The sequence below is a fragment of the Canis aureus genome, chromosome 17, assembly GCF_053574225.1.
Source record: "Canis aureus isolate CA01 chromosome 17, VMU_Caureus_v.1.0, whole genome shotgun sequence".
Lineage (NCBI taxonomy): Eukaryota > Metazoa > Chordata > Mammalia > Carnivora > Canidae > Canis > Canis aureus.
This window is the reverse complement of record NC_135627.1, coordinates 30377362-30398599: the sequence shown is the minus strand read 5'-3', so window position 1 is coordinate 30398599 and position 21238 is coordinate 30377362. Positions and strand designations below refer to the sequence as shown.

The window sequence follows — 21238 nt, the reverse complement described above, 5'->3', positions numbered from 1 at the left end:
ATTCTAACCAAGTTTTCCTTAATAATTGGTAGCAAAGTTGACTTGTCTCATTCATGTCTTTTTCTCCACCATTTCCATTCATGATACAGAGCTGTGGGACTCAAACTTGGGGCCACTTGCAGGTTGCAAGTAGCAGCTCTCTGCCCCCCCAGAGGGCTGTTTCTCATGGCATACCTAGCTCTGCCTTAACTTCTAGCATTTTCATTGCTTCCCATTGTTGACCAGGTCATGTGTGTCTCAGGTTTCGCACTCAATTCCCAAAGATTTACTGAGGAATTTTATAAGTTGGCTTTCAAACATTTATAGTAAACACAAAGCTAAAGTACAGCATTTGTGAATTTTAAGTTTACTTTTCATGAAACGTCAAATTTAAAACTGCCTTTCACTTTCACAGTTTATAAAGCAGATATGATCTTTTTGATATTTGTCATACTCCAGTGTTTATTGGAACAATCAGTTTGAGAAAACTGAGATATGTTATCAGGAAAAATTTTAGTGAAACATTTGGTTGATTTTAAGTGTCAGGTTAGACAAAAGCAGATAAACAGGCCAGAGTTTTAATTAAAATTTTAGCTTCGGGATCCCTGGGTGGCGCAGCAGTTTGGTGCCTGCCTTTGGCCCAGGGCGTGATCCTGGAGACTTAGGATCAAATCCCACGTCAGGCTCCCGGTGCATGGAGACTGCTTCTCCCTCTGCCTATGTTTCTGCGTCTCTCTCTGTGTGTGTGTGTGTGTGACTATCATAAATAAATAAAAATTAAAAAAAAATTTTTAGCTTCATGTAAATCTTTGATCTGATTGACAAAAATTTCTGATTGGAATGGAGCATAGCTTTATCTAGTCTAACCTATGAGGAGGACAACAAAACATATCAGTCGATAGATGAGGACAACAAAACATATCAGTCGAGCAACTTGCCAAGACATAGTGAACAGAACCAGAACAAAAAGCCTGACTTTCATCTTACTGAATTTTTCAATGATCTTAAAAATTTCTTTCACATAAAATATGTAGGAGCAATAAATGAGCTTCCCTCCGGCTTTATAAAAGAACTAAAATTATGTGGAAATAAGTATTTCCTTATCCAGTAATACTTGTGTGTGTAGTATGACTATGATATAATGAGATACATTTTTATTTGTAGTGCATGGGGTCAGTCCTGTTATTGGCTGTATTCCCAGGCTTTTAATCTAAGGAGCTGTCAGCAACTCTGTAGGAAGGCAGTGTGGTATCTGTTTGGAGGTTGTGGTGCTCTCCCTCGGTGGTGAACTCCATCATCATCTCAGCTACCATTCCATATTTGCAGTGACTTCTCTACCCACTGGAATTTTGACTGAAATACCTAAGGAAATCATTTTTCTGTGAAGAGAATATGCTTTGAAGGCTAAACTCATACTGTGGAATGAACTGCATATAATTCACTAAGCAGTCAACTTAAGTAAACATGATTTAACTGAGAGTATCCCTGTGATTCAGGCATTAACTTGAAGCATTCTTTAAGAAGGAAGTGATGAAATCCTTGGCCAGCAATCCAAGGGAAATCTTTATTGCCCCACACAGCTTGTCTTCTGATATTATCTGCTTCATGGCCATTGGTTGATCAGATTTCCCTTTTTCTTGCTGAGAACTTTGAAATAGGGTTTTATGTATTAATTTCTGTGTACTATCATTAGTTGCTCAGAGTTCACATTTTAATCGCAAGTTTTCATCAAATATGTTTAAGTGTTTCTAGTTTGCCGTTGTAAAAATCTATGTGATTTTAGAATCTGGGAGAAGCCCTCCTTCAAATGGACACTTTGTCAAATGATAGCTATATTTATTAGATTGCATTTTATATCAATTGCTAAACTTATTAAGGATACACGTCATCCTTTTATTGTGATTATTAATTAGAAGAGTGCATTTTATGGTTTTCCACTAAATGACAAGTAGCTTACTTCTAGACATGAGAACCACAGTGCTGAATCTTCATCGTAATTATATACTTGAGAACTCTAAGCATCCAAATAATTTATTTTGCATTTCTAGACTCAAGTTTCTTTGGCCTAAAATGTGATTAAGTCCCCTCTTTTGGAATCTTCTTGGGGGAAGTAGTGAACTGTAGACCATACTTTTCAAACTGTAACACATAGATCCCGGGAGACGGGTGGTGTTCGAGAAAATGCACAGATACTACATGGTACATCTGCACTGAGAACTAATTTTAGTTAAAAGGTTTTGTAGAAAAATGCCCTCCTGCAACTCTGCCCTTTTTCTCAGTGTTTTCACTTTTGTCATTAGGTAAATGTTTGAAAGGAATTCGTATAGAAGAGACTGTAGGAGGCTGGAGTCCAGATAGACTTGGATTTAATCATGATTTTACTTTGAACCAGGGGTAACTTGTATGATCGTGCATATCTCACAGCACCAGTAGATAAAAAAATTAGAATTCTTAATGATCTATATATATTGTATTATTATTTCTTTCACAATAGCACAAAGAAATGTAAAACATCAAGAAAAAATTTCCACAAGAAAAATATGGAACCCTGATTCTAAAAAATCACAAAAATTTACTGTGAGACACAAAGGATTTCTTGAGTAAATCTTCTTTGAGTACTGTCCTTAGATGGACCCATTGCATATCATAAGTATCAGCTCTTCCCAAATTGTTTTATAGGATTCAAGCAATTCTGATCAGAAGTTCCTATGTAATATTTTGGAACTAAGGGAAATAATTTTAAAGTTTATCTGAAAGAAATAAGAGGGTGAGAATAGCTGGTAGAATTTCTACAAAGGAAATTAATGAGGGGTGCTTTCACAGGTATTAAAATGTACAGCAATTAAAAGTTTATTTCTATTGCAAGAAACTAAAGACAGGTTTCTGGAACAAAACAGACATATTCGGGATCCCTGGGTGGCGCAGCGGTTTAGCGCCTGCCTTTGGCCCAGGGCCTGATCCTGGAGACCCGGGATTGAATCCCACGTCAGGCTCCCGGTGCATGGAACCTGCTTCTCTCTCTGCCTGTGTCTCTGCCTCTCTCTCTCTCTCACTGTGTGCCTATCATAAATAAATTTTTAAAAAAATTAATTAATTAATTTAAAAAACAAAAACAAAAACAAAATAGACATATTCTAGAATATGTAAGAATTTTATATGTGACAAAGGAAGAATCATATATCAACAGGAAAGAGATTCATTCTACCATTACCAAAGTAAATCCATATGTATTAGAGTGCCCATGTAACGATAAAATATATATATTTTAAAAATTGTAAAAAATTATGTGTAAACATTTAATTAATCTCATTTGTTCAATAAATATCCCCTCTAAAACGATTATGTGCCAGATACTCTAATAAGTTCTGAAAACACAACTGTAGAGAAGATAGTCTTGTTTACAGTTCTCAGGATTTACTGTGTGTGTGTGTGTGTGTGTGTGTGTGTGTGTGTGCATATAAGTGTGTTCCTGTGTGCCCTGGGGATAGAAGAATAGTCAGCCTCACAACCAGGCAGTCTGTTTGATGAATGTGTTTATAGAGAGATACTCTTTGCTATTTGAATACTTAGAAGGGCCCTTAGCTCAGCTTGGGGAGGTAGGGGGCAGGTTGCAATGATGTCACTGAATGCCTCTGGGAGGTTATGTGACCCGAAGAATGAATAGAAGTCTTTCCTGAAAAGAGAGTAATGAGTGAGGAAAGGCTCAGAATAAAGACTGTTTTGGGCCTAGTACATAGAATAAGGAACAGCTTAAAGGTGTAAAATGGGTGAAGCCCTCAGGAAATTGGCACAATTTAATGTGGCTGAAACTAGAGCTTGAGTGAGGAATGGGGAGTGGGGATGATGAAGCAGGAGGGTGTGGATTTGTAAGACTTGTTAACAACTTGGTTTTATCCTGACGGAGATGGAGCACCATTGAAGAGTGTTAAGCAAGGTGGTGACTCTTTGGCAGAGAATGGGTTAGAAGGGATTAACTGGGCCTGGGATCCAGCAATATATCTAGGAAGCTGTTAAAATGGCAAACAGATTATGGCAGTTTGAATTGGTAGTCTGAATATCAAAAGAAATACTATCAAGAGATATATAGGATTGTAGGTCTTGGTGATTGCTTGGATTTTGAGGTCAGAAAGAAGTTTTGTGCATGGTCTACAGGAATTTTTTTTTAAAGATTTTATTTATTTATTCATGAGAGACACACAGAGAGAGAGGCAGGGACACAGGCAGAGGGAGAAGCAGGCTCCATGCAGGGAGCCCGACATCGGACTCGATCCCGGGTCTCCAGGATCAGGCCCTGGGCTGAAGGCAGCGCTAAACCACTGAGCCACCTGGGCTGCCCAAGTCTACAGGAATTTTTAAAGAGTGAAAGAATTCATAAGGATAAAGATAATTAGAAAATTGAAAGCTGCTGATAAAAAATTCAGAATTAGAAGACAAGTAAAAATTGGGAAAGTAAAAATTAATATTACCTATACATGAAGACAATAAGGAAACAATAAGAAATATAATATTAATCAATGGAGAATTCACAAAATAAATAAAATAACGGATAGGATTATGAAAATATGCAGTTGAGATAAAGTGATTCCACTTTCACTGATCAAATTATTAACGGATTAATAAATGACAATTCTAAAAGCTGGTGAATATATGGACATTTATATGCTGCTGGTGCATTATAAGCTGATACAGGGTTTAAGGAAGGAGACTTGATGATAGGGATCAAGAACATTTTCGAAATTATACCCTTTGACAAATAATTTCACTTCTAGGGATCCATACAAAAAAAATCAGAGATGTGGTAAAAGATTTTTGTATGGTTTTGTTGGAAACAACAGAAGAGTAATGTTATATTAATAGACACATAAGATGAAATGTGTTTTAGTTGCAGGAGAAATAATTTAATTTTTTTTTATATTTTATTTATTTATTTATGAGAGAGGCAGAGACACAGGCAGAGGAAGAAGCAGGCTCCCTGCAGGGAGCCCAATGTGGGACTCCATCCCTGATCCTGGGATCTCGCCCTGAGCCAAAGGCAGACGCTCAACAGCTGAGCCACCCAAGCGTCCCTCATTTAATCGTTTTTAATGACATTGAAAAATGTGGATCAGTAGGCTCTAGTAGGCAAATAAATCTCTGGAAGAAAATAATGATATAGATGAAAGGTGTCTCATTTTTTTTCTTTGTGCTTTCTTTGACTTTTCACATTTTCTTTTGAGCATGTATTACTGACACAATGAAAAATATGGTACTGTGTAAGATGGGGATAAAGAATGACCTCATGACAGAGCTGTTGTGAATATGAAATACTACTTATGGTAACAAATGGGGTTTTGGCTCATAGTCCATGGCTAAAAATTTGGGTTTTCGCTCATTTAACGAACGTCCTCGACTGGAACTGAAAATAGCGCATGAAGGGCTCAGGTCATAGATAACTTTTGTGTGATAGCGTTTTTATTAATAAGTATTAGATCAGTGTCTTTTATAGGCTGAAACAGATCATTGTCCCAGAGAGTAGGACTCTTCATGCTAGAACTTGATGCTGTCATTCTGTGGAAATTATAGGTGCTAGTGAGGGCCCACACTAAAAATAGAACAAACAGAAAATGCTATGTGGGTACCAGAAAACCGGTAGCATGTAGACATCGGACTGGCTGAAAGATTTCACTTGCACTACATTCAGAACTGTTTCACTGACAGTAAGCAAGTTTCTCAGTGCTAAGCTCAGACTGTGAGGCTGCATGACTAAAGAAATAGCAAATTTCTAACCATCGCAGCAGGCTAAATGAGTTCTTACCAGCCTGGTAATTATTGGATTTGCTTCTACACTGCATGTGAAGGCTAAAAAGAATCCATTAATGTAAGTGGACCTGTTAATGTTTGCACTTCATGAAGACCTGTTTGTTTTCTTCTTACATAATATTTCATGTTCTTTTAGGTGGTAATTGGTTGTTTGGTGGTTTGTTTTATTTATCTTCTAGAAGCAGGCTTCTGTTTATTGGTTTGTGATTACCAGGCTCCTCTTACTCTTCTATAGAAAATAGCTTAATGGTATTTGTTCTTTTCCAGTTTCTAGAGTTTTTTCCGGTTATCAGTGATTTCTGAGAACAAGTACTAGTGGATATGGCACTATTATTGAGCCATGAAACCCTCCAGACTTTCATGCACAACCAGAGCATGTACATATGCCATTTTAAGCCATTTTTGCTGCATTTATTTCCTTACTCTAGATTAGCTTTTTAATGCTTTCCATCACTATAGTGATTTCCTCTAGCTGACTATTCGCATTTGTTCTTTTTCATAAAGATATCAGTTTACATAAGTAGAGCAGAAGATTTTGGAGCAGTTAAAATAACCGATTATCACTCAATGCTGATCTCATGATACTTTGGTAAAATGATCCAAGAAAGCCTACCTAATCTTACTCTTGGTTGAAGTCCATCAGGGATCTACAGTGGAGGAAATGTCCTTCTTCTCACCCTTTCATTTAGCCTGTCACTTTTCACCTACCAGCCCCTTTTTGCTTCATAGGCTACTGGAACAAGAACTTTGTTGCCAGATTGAATCCCAACCATGTATCATGTGAATAGCGGCAAACTGTTCATCCTAAAACTTCTTTCCTGAAACAACTAATTTCACCCACTGCCCATATTTCCAACTTCTGCCCTATCATCTGCAAAAAAACTCTGGCTTCATTGAAATCATTCATCACAAAGTTTCACATAGGTGTAGAATGAGGATAATAATAGCACCTTAAAGACTTGTTGGGGGGGTTTCTTAAATGAGATAATACATATAAAATCTGAGCTCCATACAGCTAACATTATCACATGACCCAGATACCCACAGTCAGAATTGATTTTTTCTTATCTTTTGTTTTACTTCTTTTTTCTCTCATTGTCTATTTTGTCAGCTTATTTTCCTCTTTCCTGCCTCATTTTTCCTATTCTCTTTCCTCTATGCAACTCACCAGCCCAGTTTCTTTGCTTACCTGATCTTTCTGAAGAGAAAGTTAGCAAGGAGTGGTAAGGAACTTATTAGGTAAGCCAAGAGGCATTTTGTGCTTGTGCAGGAAGGGAAGAGTGAGATCCACAGTCTTTTTTCTGTCAAGAAGATCCAAATGATGAAGGAAAAGACTTGTATCTTAGTTAGGGAGTGGTCCAGGAAATTTTTGAAGTTGGGATAGGAAGAGCTGAAACTAAGATTGGATTTAAGCTAAGGGACCTAAGGGCTCTTGGGAAAGTGCTATTATTATTATTACAAATAATAGTGCCGTTATTACAAACACTGGAGGAATTTGAGAAAGACCGTAAGGAGATGAAAAGAAGCTGAAAAGAGGACAAATTTAAGAAATAGGAGATGTTTGATAGTTTCAGATACAACCAAAGAGAACTAAGAAATTTGACTGCTTTTGTGATTCAGAGCTTAAGAAGAGTGATTTCATCTAAAGCCTAAAGACAGATAGATGCCGTGTGTAGGCTGTAGGCTGTAGGCATGGGTCAAAACCAGCTCTTTCTGCTGTTTGGCCACAAAGGGGAAACGAAAGATGGGCCAGCAGTTGAAGTTTTTTTCCTCTGTCTTTATTGATTTGATGTCATGGTTTCTTATCAGAATTTTAAACTTATGCATTTGATACTTTAAAGGGAAAGGCTTTTGTAGTGTCCAGAATAATAGAGACAGCTTTCACACATCTTTTCCCATCAAAATTCCACGCTTACAATACAGTTGCGGGTAATCTGCCATTGTTAGGCATATGCACTGCTAGCAGCTTTTTGAGAAGCCAACATTAGAGTCTTTCTCCTGAGAAGTTAAAAACTTAATTGGAATGAAACTGAAGGGCAGCACTTAGAAATAAGTCTAATTGGCTAAACTTAGGCTACTGTGGTGTCATTACTAGACATCTTATAGACACAGATATGAAGGTGTCTGAATAGATTTGAAACTCGGGATAACTTCAGTCCCTGAAATAAGTAATTTCTTCTAAAAAAGCCATAAAAATAAAATTTGGCCTCATATATTTTTGGCAGTATCAGTTTAAGAGGTTTGTTATCTCTGGTCCACTTAGCAAAAGGATAATTAATTAATGTTAATTATTAATAAGGGTTATTCACAAAGACATATGTTGTTGATCCATTTTAATAACAATACAGGAAATATCCATATATGAAAAATATTGCTTTATATTCTGGGCAAGATGGAAAGAGTTCCATTGCAGTAAACTCTCTGAGGCATGAAAGGTGGATGAGATGGGCTTGCACATTAGAGGTTTTAGTTTGGAGCTTCCTGGAATGGTTCTGGGCCACCAAATGGGCTGACATGGGGAGATGGTTAGGGTGACATGGCCGATGAGTCCTAAGAGGAAAAGAGGAAGGTGAGGCTGAGGGAGATTGTATGGGCGGTCTGAGAGGAACACATGCAGAGTGCCTGGGTGGCTCAGTCAATTGAGCAGCCAAGTCTTGGTTTCTGCTCTGGGTATGATCTTGTGGTCATGGTATCAAGCCATACAAAGCATGGAGTCTATTTGTCCCTCCACCTCTTCTCCCCGCCTCCACTCCCACTCTCATGCATTCTCTCTCTCAAATAAATAAATAAATGAATAAATAAATAAAAATTTTTAAAAAGAGGAACATGTGGATTTAATGAGAAAAATTTATTTTCTCACAATATTAGTCACTTTCATAAAAAAAAAACTCTTGCATATTATTAAACTTTTATCACCTGAAAATAGAATGCATGTTCCTCTATCATTTACTTTGTGCCAATGGACATCATGGAACTAAGAAAGAGTATAAAACATTGTCAAATTATCTGGTAGGAAGATAGATCCAGGGAAGGAGTCTGGTCAGGAGTAGTGCCAGGCGACTCATGGCTTCAATGTAGATGCAACAGGGTGAGGCTCCAGGCTGGGCTGTCCAGGGATGTTGGAGCAGCCATTCATTATTTCTGCTCTCCCAGCAATTCTTCCATTATCTTCCATTTTTCAGAACTCCGGGGCATTTCCTTGAGTGTTTGGTGTTGGCTCGATCACATGATACTTTGAATGACATGTAGTATCATGTACTCAAAGGAGCCTTGGTGTACAATCATATGGAACTAATTACAGTTCCTGGTTCTGCCACTTACTGTGTGACCTTGGGCAGAATATTTAACCTCTCTGAGTTTCAGATTCCTATAATTAGAAATGATAGTACTCATTTGGAAAGATTAAACAAAATAATATGCATAAAGCACGTGGCGCAATCTGAAGTAATAATAGGGACTCAAGAAGTGATCCTTCCTGCTAGGAACATTGAACACATAGACATTGCAAGAAATAATGTTTTACTAATAAAAGAGTCACTGATGTCTTTTTTTTTTAAAGATTTCATTTATTCATTTGAGCGAGAGCATGAGCAGAGGGCAGAGGGAGAGAAAGAAGCATACCCCTCACTGAGCAGGGAGCCCAATGCAGGGCTCAATACCAGGACCCCAAGATCATGACCTGAGCTGAAGGCAGACACTTAACTGCCTGAGCCACTCAGGCACTCCAAGAGTTATTGATATCTTATATTTTGTAGACCACCAAGGGCTTTTTATATCTTACTTTTAACCTACTATACCTAGCTTCTGTTTGCTCCACAATGGCCTCATAACAGGTAAGAAGAGCATTGAGCTTGTGTAATAAATATATGGAAAAATAATCTCCTGAACATACTAGTGGTTTATTTTTTTCCTTGCAAGGAGAAGTCAAGAGATAGATAATCCAGGGCTATTATGGCAGCTTTATGATACTGTCAAGGCACTAGGCTCCTTCAACTTCCTGCTCTGCCATTCTTAGTATGTGACTTTAGTCTTCTTTTTCATAAAGATATGAAATCTTTAATAATACTTATATGATTTATAAAATCATATGATTTATGAAATCATAATAATACTTTATATGATTCCCAAGATGGTCCCAAGATGGCAGCTCCTGCCTTCTGCATGGCATCCTAGTTTGAGAGTAGATGGAGGATGAAGTACAAAAGGCTAAGTTCTTCCCAGGGACCTTCATGGAAGAGGCAATAAGATAGAACTGAGCGTCCTAGAGAAAGCAAGTGGGTTTGTTGGAAACTTTCCTAGAAAGTATTATAGAGACTCAGGGTGGAGCCAGTGAGGTGTTTACAGGATAACTGAGCTAGTCATTGTCAGGAAGAAGGAGGTTAAGGGCAATGAGCTTCTTGGCTGTTTTATCTCATTTGTCTCCATTTAAACTAGAACTCCTAAAGAATGCCTAGCTATGGAAGGCCTGAAAATATCAGGCCCTCTAGCAAAATGTTGGATCTGATTAGAGCCATTCTCTAAATATAAGGTAAAGAGGAGATACCTGCTTTTCTCTGTACCACTTTGCAGGAAGTGCTGACAATGTGGGAGTCCCTGGCATAGAGGAAAAAATGATGAGCCTCTAGCTAGAAAGCCTCAGGTTGAGTCCCAGCTTTGCCACTCATTAGCTACTCAAGCTGTCTTTGTTTCTGTCTCTACAAGGTAGGGATTATATCACTCTAATTTTTTTTTTAATTTATGATAGTCACAGAGAGAGAGAGAGGCAGAGACACAGGCAGAGGGAGAAGCAGGCTCCATGCACCGGGAGCCCGACGTGGGACTCGATCCCGGGTCCCCAGGATCGCGCCCTGGGCCAAAGGCAGGCGCTAAACCACTGCGTCACCCAGGGATCCCTCTAATGTTTTTTTTTAACTAAAGTATATTTGTCATACAATGTTATATTAGTTTTAGGTGTAGAATATAGTGATTCTGACAATTCTTTATATTAATCAGTTTTCACCACTATAAGTGTAGTCACCATATGTCCCCATACAATGTTATTACAATATTATGGACTATATTCCCTATGCTGTACCTTTCACCTTAGTGCTTTACTAATTTTATAGCTGGGAGTTTGTACTTCTCAATCCCCTTTGCCTATTTTTCCCATCCTCCCATCCTCCTCCCCTCTGGCAATCACCAGTTTGTTCTGTGTGTTTATGAGTCTGTTTCTGTATTTTTGTTGTTGTTGTTGTTCATTTGTTTTGTTTTGTTTTGTTTAGATTCCACAAATAAGTCAAATTGTATGGTGTTTGTCTTTCCTTATCTGACTTATTTCACTTAGCTTTTTATACTCTGTAGCTCCATCCATGTTGTCATAGAATTATACCACTCTTGACTGTTGTTATGGAAACCAAATGGGGTAAATATAAATTCTATAAAATCATATAAAGTATTATTATTGTCTGAACTCTCCTCCCTACCCAGCAGAACTTAAAGAGGCAGCAGTTTCTGCCCCTTTAATTCTACTTGGGAGGTGAATTGAGGTGGGAAGTGGGTAGAATAGCAAAGAAAATTTAAAAACAGCATCTATGGGGCACCTAGGTGGTTCAGTGGTTGAGCACCTGCGTTTGGCTTAGGTCATGATCCCAGAGTCCTGGGATCTAGTCCCACATCGGGCTCCCATAGGGAGCCTACTTCTCCCTCTGCCTATGTGTCTGCCTCTCTCTGTGTCTCTCATGAATAAATAAATAAAATCTTTAAAAAAAATTAAAAATAAACAAAAACAGCATCCATATAGAATTATACACATGTGGCCTTTTATGTCTGACTTCATTCATTTAGCATGTTTCAAGGTTCATTCATGTTGTAGAATATACCAAAACTTCATTTTTAAAAAGCTGCTGAGTTAAATGTATGAATGTAGCACTTTCATGTTGTATACCACACACTATGTACCCATTCATCCATGCACGGACATTTGTGTTGTTTCTACTTTTTTGCTATTTTGAATAATGCTGCTATGACCTTTCCCATAGAAGTTTTTATGGAGACATATGTTCGTAACCAAGAAAATATCAAGGAGCACATAGAGAAGCCTGCTCTGTGAGGGTTTGTCTGCTGCAGAGGCTGTCCAGGTTCTCCTACTGCCAGGCACCCAGGGCAGAGCTCATGGCACTCCCGAAGAGTGAGATGTCAGGAGTCAGGTGGAGGCCCCTAGGGTCTCCCTTTCCTCTCATGCTAATGTCAGGGTACTGGTTCAGTCTTGCATTACTCAGGATGAGTATTATTGCTGGTTGCTGTCCAAAGAGGTGGCTTTGGTTTGGAAGGTAGATTCTATTTCTTCCTACCCTATGTATGGCACATACTCTCCCTGATATTCAGGTGTCTTGTTTGGGAAATGGAGGCAATAATAGCTACCTCACAGAGTGTAGGATGAGAACGAGACCATGGCTGTGAGGCACCCCATCTCAGAGCAGGTGCTATTGCCATTAGTAGTGACCCTGTGCAGTAGGAAAATTGAAGGCACAAAGGACACAGGTCAGAGATGAAGCCCTTTGAATGACATAACTATTATAGAGATATTTAAATCATTTTTCCCGTAAGTGGCAAGTGGCAAGCTGCACACCAGGAAGGCTTGTGTCTCCAAGTTCAATACATCCCAGTACTTCCCATAAGTACTCATTTATTTGCTAGGACTGCCATAACAAAATACTGCATACCAGTTGACTTAAACAGCCCGAATTTATTGTTTCATAGTTCTCGAGGCTCAGGTCCAAGGTCAAGATGGGATCAAGTTTGCTTTCTCCTATGACCTCTCTCCTTGGCTTGCAGAAGGCCACTTTCTGTGTCCTCACATGGTCTTTTCTCTGTGTACCTGCATCCCTGGTGTCTCTTTGTGTGCTCAAAATTCCTCCTCTTATAAGGTCACCAGATAGGTTGGATTAGGACCCACCTAATGGCCTCATTTTAACTTAATCATGTCTTCAAAGGCTCTGTCTCCAAATCCAGTCATACCTTTGAGGTACTGGGTATGGGGCTTCTCCATATGAACCTTGGGGGAGACATATTCAGCCTATAGTAAGCACCTAAGTAGCAACTACTCTGCCCCAGGCATGGGAAATAAAGAAGGGAAAGGCTAGGTCTTGCCCAAGGACACTCAGTCTTTTGGAAGAAATAGACAGACAGACTACTATAAAGTGCCTTTTCTCCATTTACCTTGCCCTGTGTCTTACGTGTAATGTACGGTCTTTGCAAATGTATCATCAAGTATACATTTCAGCTTTGCCCATTGGAGAATCTCAATTCAACCAGATCGAACTCTCTAGGTCTTTACCAGCTCAGGAAGAGTATTTATCAGAACCCATTGAGAAACAGGGGAAGGTTAGCCAAGAGCCAGACTGAGGTGAAATAAATAAGTAGTTGAGATTGAAGTTTGTCTTCACAGGCCTCTTTTCCACCCCTTTCTGCCAAATTTTAGTGACCTTCAAATACTGCCAGCCAGAGGCTGCCCACACTCCCTGCATACCCAGTGTCCCAAAGTCAAGGCTGTTGCATCCTCTTCCCACACCCAAACACACCTACTTTGTATCTTTGTTCTCTGCTTTCCAAGATGATAGAGGCATAAGATTAAAAACTGACCACTTTCATGGATCGCCTGTGTGGCTCAGTTGGTTAAATGTCTGCCTTTGGCTTAGGTCATGATTCCAGACTCCTGGGATTGAACCCCTCATTGGGCTCCCTGCTCAGCAGGGGTCTGCTTCTCCCCCCTTATATTCTATCTCTTGCTTTCTCTCTTTCAAATAAATAAAATCTTTTTTTTTTTTAACTGTATGCTGGGCAATAATTAGACACTTTACATATGTCATCTAATTTGATCTTCAAAACAACTATTTCACCTCTTTTGATATATGAGGTAACTGAACTCACATAAGGTAGCATTCAGTAAACAGCATCCTTTAAATGCAAATATTTCTAATTTCACTAAGACCTTCAGACTCTCAGCTATTAGTGATATGAATAGCTGTTGATCTCTGTGAAGATAATGCCCTGATTGATTACATTGGTAGTTAGTCATAGGTTGGATTCCTAGAATCAGTACCTGAGAGGAATTTGGGTGCCTATGACTTCTTGAGGGTAAGCTCTCAGGAGAAAGAAGAAAGGCAGCAGGAAGTGGAGGCAGGGGCAGAGGCTGAGCAAGGATATGCTCTCTCAATCTAGCTACAGGGCTTGATCTCATAGTGAGCTCTGAAGCATCAATCACCTGCAGAATTGGCACTACCTTTTGCCCTGGGTCATTCAGCCATTGGCTGTAGGTCCAATACATTCCATTTCTCACCTACTTCTAGGGTGAGGGTATGGACATTCTAAAAGAAGACCCCAAGAAAATGATGACATAATCTAAAGGAATGTGTCTTTACCACTTCAGGTCCTATGGCAAGTTATTGCAGGAGATGCTTTGCATCAGAGGGTGAGAGACAGGGTCTTTTAGAATCCCTGAATCATACCTATGAACAGCTGCCCAGTAGTATGGTTTTAATTTGCAATAGCATTTATAGTTTAATGAGTAATGTTTGTGTACATTTTTCATTTAATTATCACAAACCTGTGATGGCCGGTTTCATTAGTGCATTTTATAAGGAATTTATGTGGTTCAATTACAGAATCTTTTCTTAAAGATTTTATGTATTTATTTATTTATTGAGAGAGAGAGCATGCACACCAGCATGGAGGAGGGACAGAGGAAGAGAGAGAAACAGACTACCCTCTGAGCAGGGAGGCCTACTCGGGGTCTTGATCCCAGGACCCCAGGATCATGACGTGAGCCAAAGGCAGACACTTAACCTACTGAGCCACCTAAGCTCCCCTTAGTCACAGAACTTTGAATGAATAAAGCTGGGCCTACAACTTGCTTCTTGAGATCTAATGTCCCGCCATCATTTCATATATTTATAGTTGGATGGATTCTGCAAAAAATATAATACCCCACATAGGAAGTCAGTCATCCCCATTTGCCCAGGACGTTTTCAGTTTTAAAACTGAAAATCCCACATTCAGGGAAGCCCAGGGTTAATTTAACCATTAAACAAAGAAAACAGTGCCTAGGGCCAATGATAGCTTTAGGGGCCTACAAAAAGTTTCTAATTTTAATTCCTTTTAACAACAGAAGAAAAAAATGAATATTATAATAATAACGAATGTATGCTAATTAAGCCAGCCTGGATTATTTTTCATCTTTATACTAACGATAAAAAAATATGATTTTTAACTGTGTGGGCATGTGTGTGTATGTCTGTGCCTGCCTGTGTGAAGGAAGACGCCTATGAAAGCAAAAGTGTCTAGGATTCACAAAGTCATAATGCAGTCCTGAGTTCACTTTGGCTTCCCCAAGGGGCCACTTCCCTTCAGGGCACCCTGCATATTGTGCCGTGAATTCTACGTCTCAATTTCCTTATTGACCTGACCAGACATTTCTCTTACTCATCTTTTTGTCTCTGACTCCTGGCTTAGCGCCAAGCATACTATAAGCACTCAATGCACATTTATTGATTGAATAAATGAGTTAATTGATGGTCTCATTCAGCCAATTGTTTGTTATATAATATAGGAGACATTAACTGCTCTTGGCCTCAATTTCTGCATCTGTAAAATAAATATGTTGGAATAGATGAACTCTTAGGTTCTTAAGGGGCACTTTATATCATGTATTCATTGTAACAGATCATGTGATTTTCTTAATGTCCTTTAAAAATGTGTTTCGTTACCAGTGAAAGAGTTCCTTGTAGATTCTTAGAGTCATTGCTGTTTTTCCCCCTCCTTATTTTTCCTTATTTTTCTTTTAGATCCTTTCTGGAGGCAGCATGTCCAATTTTACCTCTCCCACAGGAAATGGTAATGTAGATAATATTTTCCTTACTCAGAAAACTTAAAAATCTGAGAAAAACAACGCTTAACTCTTAATTCTTTTATATAGAGTGGAATGCTTAGAAGCAACAGTCTAATCTAATTAACATTCCAAAGTTAGGCTTAAGGAAAAAGTAAGAGTGCTATAGCTTTTACTCATGTAATTGCAATTCAAATTAAAAAAAAATCAATAAAAATGTTCTTTTGTGTGTGGGACATTCCATGTTTCTGACTCCCCTGAGATTAATGAATCCAGTTATATATAGTCAGAAGCACCAGGACTTCTTGACTATCATTTACTAAGTACTTGTAAAACAGTCTTGTGTATACTTCTTTTTGAATAAAATTGCCAACCCACCAAACCCTGGCTTGTTTTATCCCATGCGTGTGTTTCTATATTCCTGGGTGCCACATGGGACTTCATGAAGCACACTGGTAGTTTCACTTGGCACCTGAGCAGTTTTGTATGTTATCTTTGATGATGTGATATGGGATTTGTTCTTTCTTACCAACGCATCCAACTTTAAAACAGTACTGGCCTTGTCAGCCTAGAGGATTGATGCTGGCCAGTTGAGATGTGCTTCTCAAGACATCTAGGTTAACAAACTCACACCTAACCCCATGCAATTGCATCTCTTAGTTTTTTATTTTTTCTGTTGATAGGTATAAAGAGTACCACTCAGGGGACCACACTGAGACAACAGGGTTTTCATGAGGTGAACAAAAGAAGGACTTTCTTACAGGACAACAGCTGGATAAAGAAACGTCCTGAAGAAGAAAAGTAAGAGGGTATCGAGAGGGTGGGTGGGTGGACGAGACAGCCATTTTCTAACTGGGAAGCTAGTAGCTATCTGAAAAACAAGTTTCCCAAGAGGTAATATTTAATCCAAGGTAGGGAGACTCCTGATGCATGTTAATCATGTCAGTTGAAACAAACAAATAATAGTATGATTCCTAATTTACAAATTTAATAATAATTTATCTAAAATCTCTGTATATGCAAGTAAGATCAATACATTCTCAACTCATTTTAGTCCCATTGGTCATGTATATTCAGGTATTAGTAGGTGGTACATGTGTTATTATTTTGCAAGGGAAAAAACATTTATCAACAAGAAAGTTTTGTCTGTTTTGAGCATTGCTTCTACTAGCTCTGTGTTATAGATCTGAAAACTACAACTGCAGGCATATTGCCTCATTGCCAACATAGATTTACAATAGACATTTGTCCAGCCCAGATATATTTATTACAAATTACATTTGTACATATGTGTATGTTATTTTATTCCCTCTTATGTGTAAGTACATACTTTACATATCAAACATCTTTAGGTCTCACAAATTACACAAGGTAGGTATTACATCCTCTATTTTATAGAAGAGGGATTTGAGGCTCAGAAAGGTTGAGTAGCTTGTCCAGTCCACAGAGCTATTAAGAGATGGAGTTAAGATTTTAAGATGACCCATTGTCTTTCTATTACACCAATGGTTCTCATTCAGGAACAGTTTTATCCTCAGGGGATGTTTGGTAAGATCTGGAGACTTTTTCAATTAAAAACTGGGGAATACTTTCAATATAAAACTGGGGAATACTTCTTACATCTAGTTGGTAGAGGCCATGGATGCTGCTAAACATCTTACAATGCACAGGGCACTCCCCACAACACAAAATCATCAAGCCCACAGTGTCATAGCATTGACAATGAGAAGCTCTGCATTATAGGATACTCTAAACTTTCTACTAAACTGCCCATATACAGTTATTTGAGGAACATACTGTAATTGTTAAATAAAGATGTCTATTAATTTATGTTATTAAATATTATTATTTTAAGGACATATAGGAGTATTTAGAGACTTACATTGGGTTCTGGAGTTAACATTCTTGGGGAATGATCACATTCTTTAGTAACAAACACTTACTACTTCTGTCAGAGCCTAATATGGCACTTCTATTTTTCCATAGTGGTAGAATGATGTCAAATGTGAATCATAAATTCTGTGTTGTAAATGTGTGCACAGATGGGTATAGATAGAGTTGTCTAGGACAAATCATAAGGGATAAGAATGATGGTTTTATGCCTGGCATACCTGCTTTATAAAGGCCCAGGGAGGACAGCTTGGATGGCATGACAGCTACTGAGTGAAGGAGAAATGGGCTCTGATGCTTCCCCCATTCATGCTGGCCCAGTTCTGGCCTGTGTGTTATAATTCTTCTTTAGGTCAGAATGTGTCTGGTGTCTGCTACTCTCTCACAAGTTTAGGGAAGGGATATCAAGAGAGATGGAAAAGTCCTCTTGGGATTTTTGAGGATATAAATTTGCTGGAATTGTTTCAGTTTCACTGTTCATCTTTCTTTTTAATTATCTACCACAGTTTCTTGTATAGATTTATTATAAATAGTTCTAGAGGGTTGAGTAATGTTAGGGGAACAGAGCCAGAAGCAATGCGGTATTTCAGGTTTGGTTGGGTTGACATAAAAAAGGTTCAGATATTTACTCTTCTGCCTTGGTTCAAGGCCAAAAGCCCTACTACATGTTTTAACATTTCCTAAAATTGCCTGCGCTTTCAGGTCTGCTGTACAAGGCAAGAAAGACATGGTTTGAGATTTTATATATGAAGGTCTATGTATGTATAAATTGTTATGTATGAAGGAAAAGCAAAGGTTTGAGATAAAAAGATCTGGGTCTTAGATCTATTCCCATCACTAACTAATCTTTTGGTCTTAGGAAAACCACAAAATCTCCGATAAATTTCTTCTTCTGTGAATTTGGTATGACAGGGTCTTCCTTGCCTAATTCATAGGATTATTTTAAGGACCAAACAGGCGTCATGGTTCAAAAATGAGCTAACGCTCCTGCGAATGATCCACCTCCTTAACCACAAATATTGGTACTTATTTTCCTGCTTTTTATCAAGGAAAACTATCAAGTCCATCAAATGAAAAAATGTCTAAGTATAAAGGAATTAATTAAATTCAAGACATGTTTGTAGAAAGCTTTTGCCCTCCTGCAGAAAAGGACTCTTGTAATGTGCACAAAGTAGATGTCCACATGTTCCATACTCTGATAGAAAAAAAACCCCACTCATTCCTTTGTTGAATCATATGGAAATCTCATGGGATAAATGAGAATAATCGTCATTTGTACTGACAAACTTGTTTCTTTTCACACAGTCTTTCAAGGGGAGACTGGGAAGAATAAATGCATACTTATGTTCTTATGTGTGAAATAAAATGAATTAACCTTATTCTAAATCATGAGCTCTTTCCCCTAGCTCCCTTATTTAGTGCTTTCCCCTATCTCCCTTATTTAGTGCTTACCAAATACTGTGGTAACTTTCCATGTGACTTAGTTTTGTTCTTTCTTTACAGAGATGAAAATTATGGTAGGGTGGTGCTCAACCGACACAACTCCCATGATGCCTTGGACAGGTGGGTGTTTCAGACAAGTTGCATCATTAGCAGAAACACAAAGACAATAGTTTTGAGAGACTTGTTCAAGTCAGGCTGAATATTTGTGGCTAGCCTCAGGCTTTCCCTGGCATTCTGGAAGACTTTGTGATATCATCAGGAGTTTCCACAGAGCAAAGTCTGTGCTTCTCCAACTCCATGCTTCCAGAACCACAGTCTGGAGGTATAGAATAACCAATGTATGGAGGCGGCCCTCTTGATGGAAAAAAAAGGGAGGCCACAGAAATGTGACCAGATAAGATATCTCAGAACCTTAGGAAAAGGAACCCTAAAATACAGAAATAACAGCCCCAGAGTTCACTTGCTTTATGGGCAGTACGCTTCTTTTTTAGAAACTCCTAGGCTTGTGGAAAACCATTAAATAATACGGAGTGGCAAAAAGACTGACAGGCGAATCAGAAGAAAAATTCAGACAAGACTTGTAATCACAATAATGAAAATGATCTAAGATTGATAAAATTAGTAGATAATACTCTTGTTAAAGCAGATTCGTGTTACACACATACAAACAACCACACCCATCAGAGGAACCTAAGTATTTATCAGACACAAGTTTTATCTGGTCCAGTAACCTGTCTCTGTCACCACAATGTATTTAGTAAAGGAGTGTGATTGTCTGTCACGGTGTGGACTTTTAAAAATTAAGTAGACAACTTGAATATTTTAGAAACTTTTACTTATGAATTTTTTTAAACCCTTTTAAACCTATTCATGATTTTGACCTGTTCTAAGGGTACTGAGCTTAGAACGCTATACACAAAGTAGCTATTTGGTTTTCTGGTTCACAGCCGTAGTTCATCGGATTGATTGTTCTGTGACTACCTTTGCCCTCTTCTTGGTTTTCATGATTTCAGAGATTACAGCCTTGATCTCAGTTGGCTCTCATCTTGCCAAACAAAGGGAGTCTGATCATTTCAGTCTAGCTACCAGTGGAAATTGCTTCCTCCATTATACTAGCTAACTCCCCTCCATGTACTGACTAACATAATACATTGAACTTTTATCTTTCGTAAGAAATGTGAGCCTGAGATGTTTTCCCCTTGACACTTAACTAGTGTCTCAAAATACATGTTCCTAGAAGGGTAGTGCAGATGATTTTTCTTCTTGTGCTTGCTCAAATGGATGCCTTCTTGTTCCTTTTCTGCCCTTTCACAGAGTCTGTACCCACTTTAGTGGATGCTTAACACCATTTTGGAACATATACTATGTGTTGCCATAGTAGTAGGTGCTAGGAATACAAAGATGCATTAAGGTACCACTCTTGATCTTAGGGAGACCTTCCATTCTGGAAAAATAAGGATCCATAGACTATAATGCTAAAATTTACCATGGAAGTGCTATTGTAGAACTGTGTGATAGTGCCATGGGAATAGAGGAGATGGCCTAACTCTGCCCAAATTAATCAGAGATGTCACCCAGAATGTGGTCTTTGGTGTTGATGCTGCTATTCAAAGGATAAGGAGGTGGTTCTGAGTAGGGAAGGGTGGCTGGTCGGCATGAGGCAGGACAGAAGTGCTTCCAGCAGAAGTGGCAATGTGTGCAAAAAGCTCCATGTGAGCAGAAACTGAAAATAAAGGAAAGAGAAGATAAACAATATATTATTAGATAACAGTTTCATAGTATGCACGAACTAAGAAATTTTGCTGTGTGCTTCTGCCAGATTGTTTAAACATGACAAACAAGCCTGGTAGCACAAATACTTGCAAAGATGCCTATTGTGAACCAGATAGTGGTCTGAGGTCTGGGAACAAAACAAAGTCCCTGCTTCCATAGAACCTGCATCCTGAGTGAAGATGGAAGAGGAGAGAGACTGAAAATAAATAAACACAGTCTAATATGTTGTATTGCCTTAAGTACTAGGAAGAATAAAGCCAGCTAATGGGACATAAAATGATGCTGAGAAGGGGCTGTTTTACAGATGGGAGTCAGATGGCCCATAGTGCCTGTTTGCATTCATGTATTAAACACAATGATGGACTATATACCATGATTTCCTTCTGAGGTTCGTTTAAAACTTAGGGAATTGCATTAGGCAATTTTATTTACTTTTATCTTGCATGAATGGACAGTTTCCTCTGATTCCATTTGAAAATGTTCACATCTATT

General features: G+C 38.5%; 1 protein-coding gene across 29 annotated transcripts in view; it reads left to right on the top strand.

Annotated features, from left to right (window-relative positions):
• Window positions 1-21238, top strand: part of SCEL (sciellin) — a 297545-nt gene that overhangs the window by 189743 nt on the left and 86564 nt on the right. For all 29 annotated transcript variants that reach the window (XM_077855300.1, XM_077855316.1, XM_077855313.1 and 26 more), the window contains 3 exons: window positions 15600-15648; window positions 16324-16441; window positions 19034-19093. In XM_077855300.1, the coding sequence (XP_077711426.1) occupies window positions 15618-15648; window positions 16324-16441; window positions 19034-19093 (209 nt within the window). In that variant the 5' untranslated portion in view covers window positions 15600-15617. The remainder of the gene's footprint in view (window positions 1-15599; window positions 15649-16323; window positions 16442-19033; window positions 19094-21238) is intronic.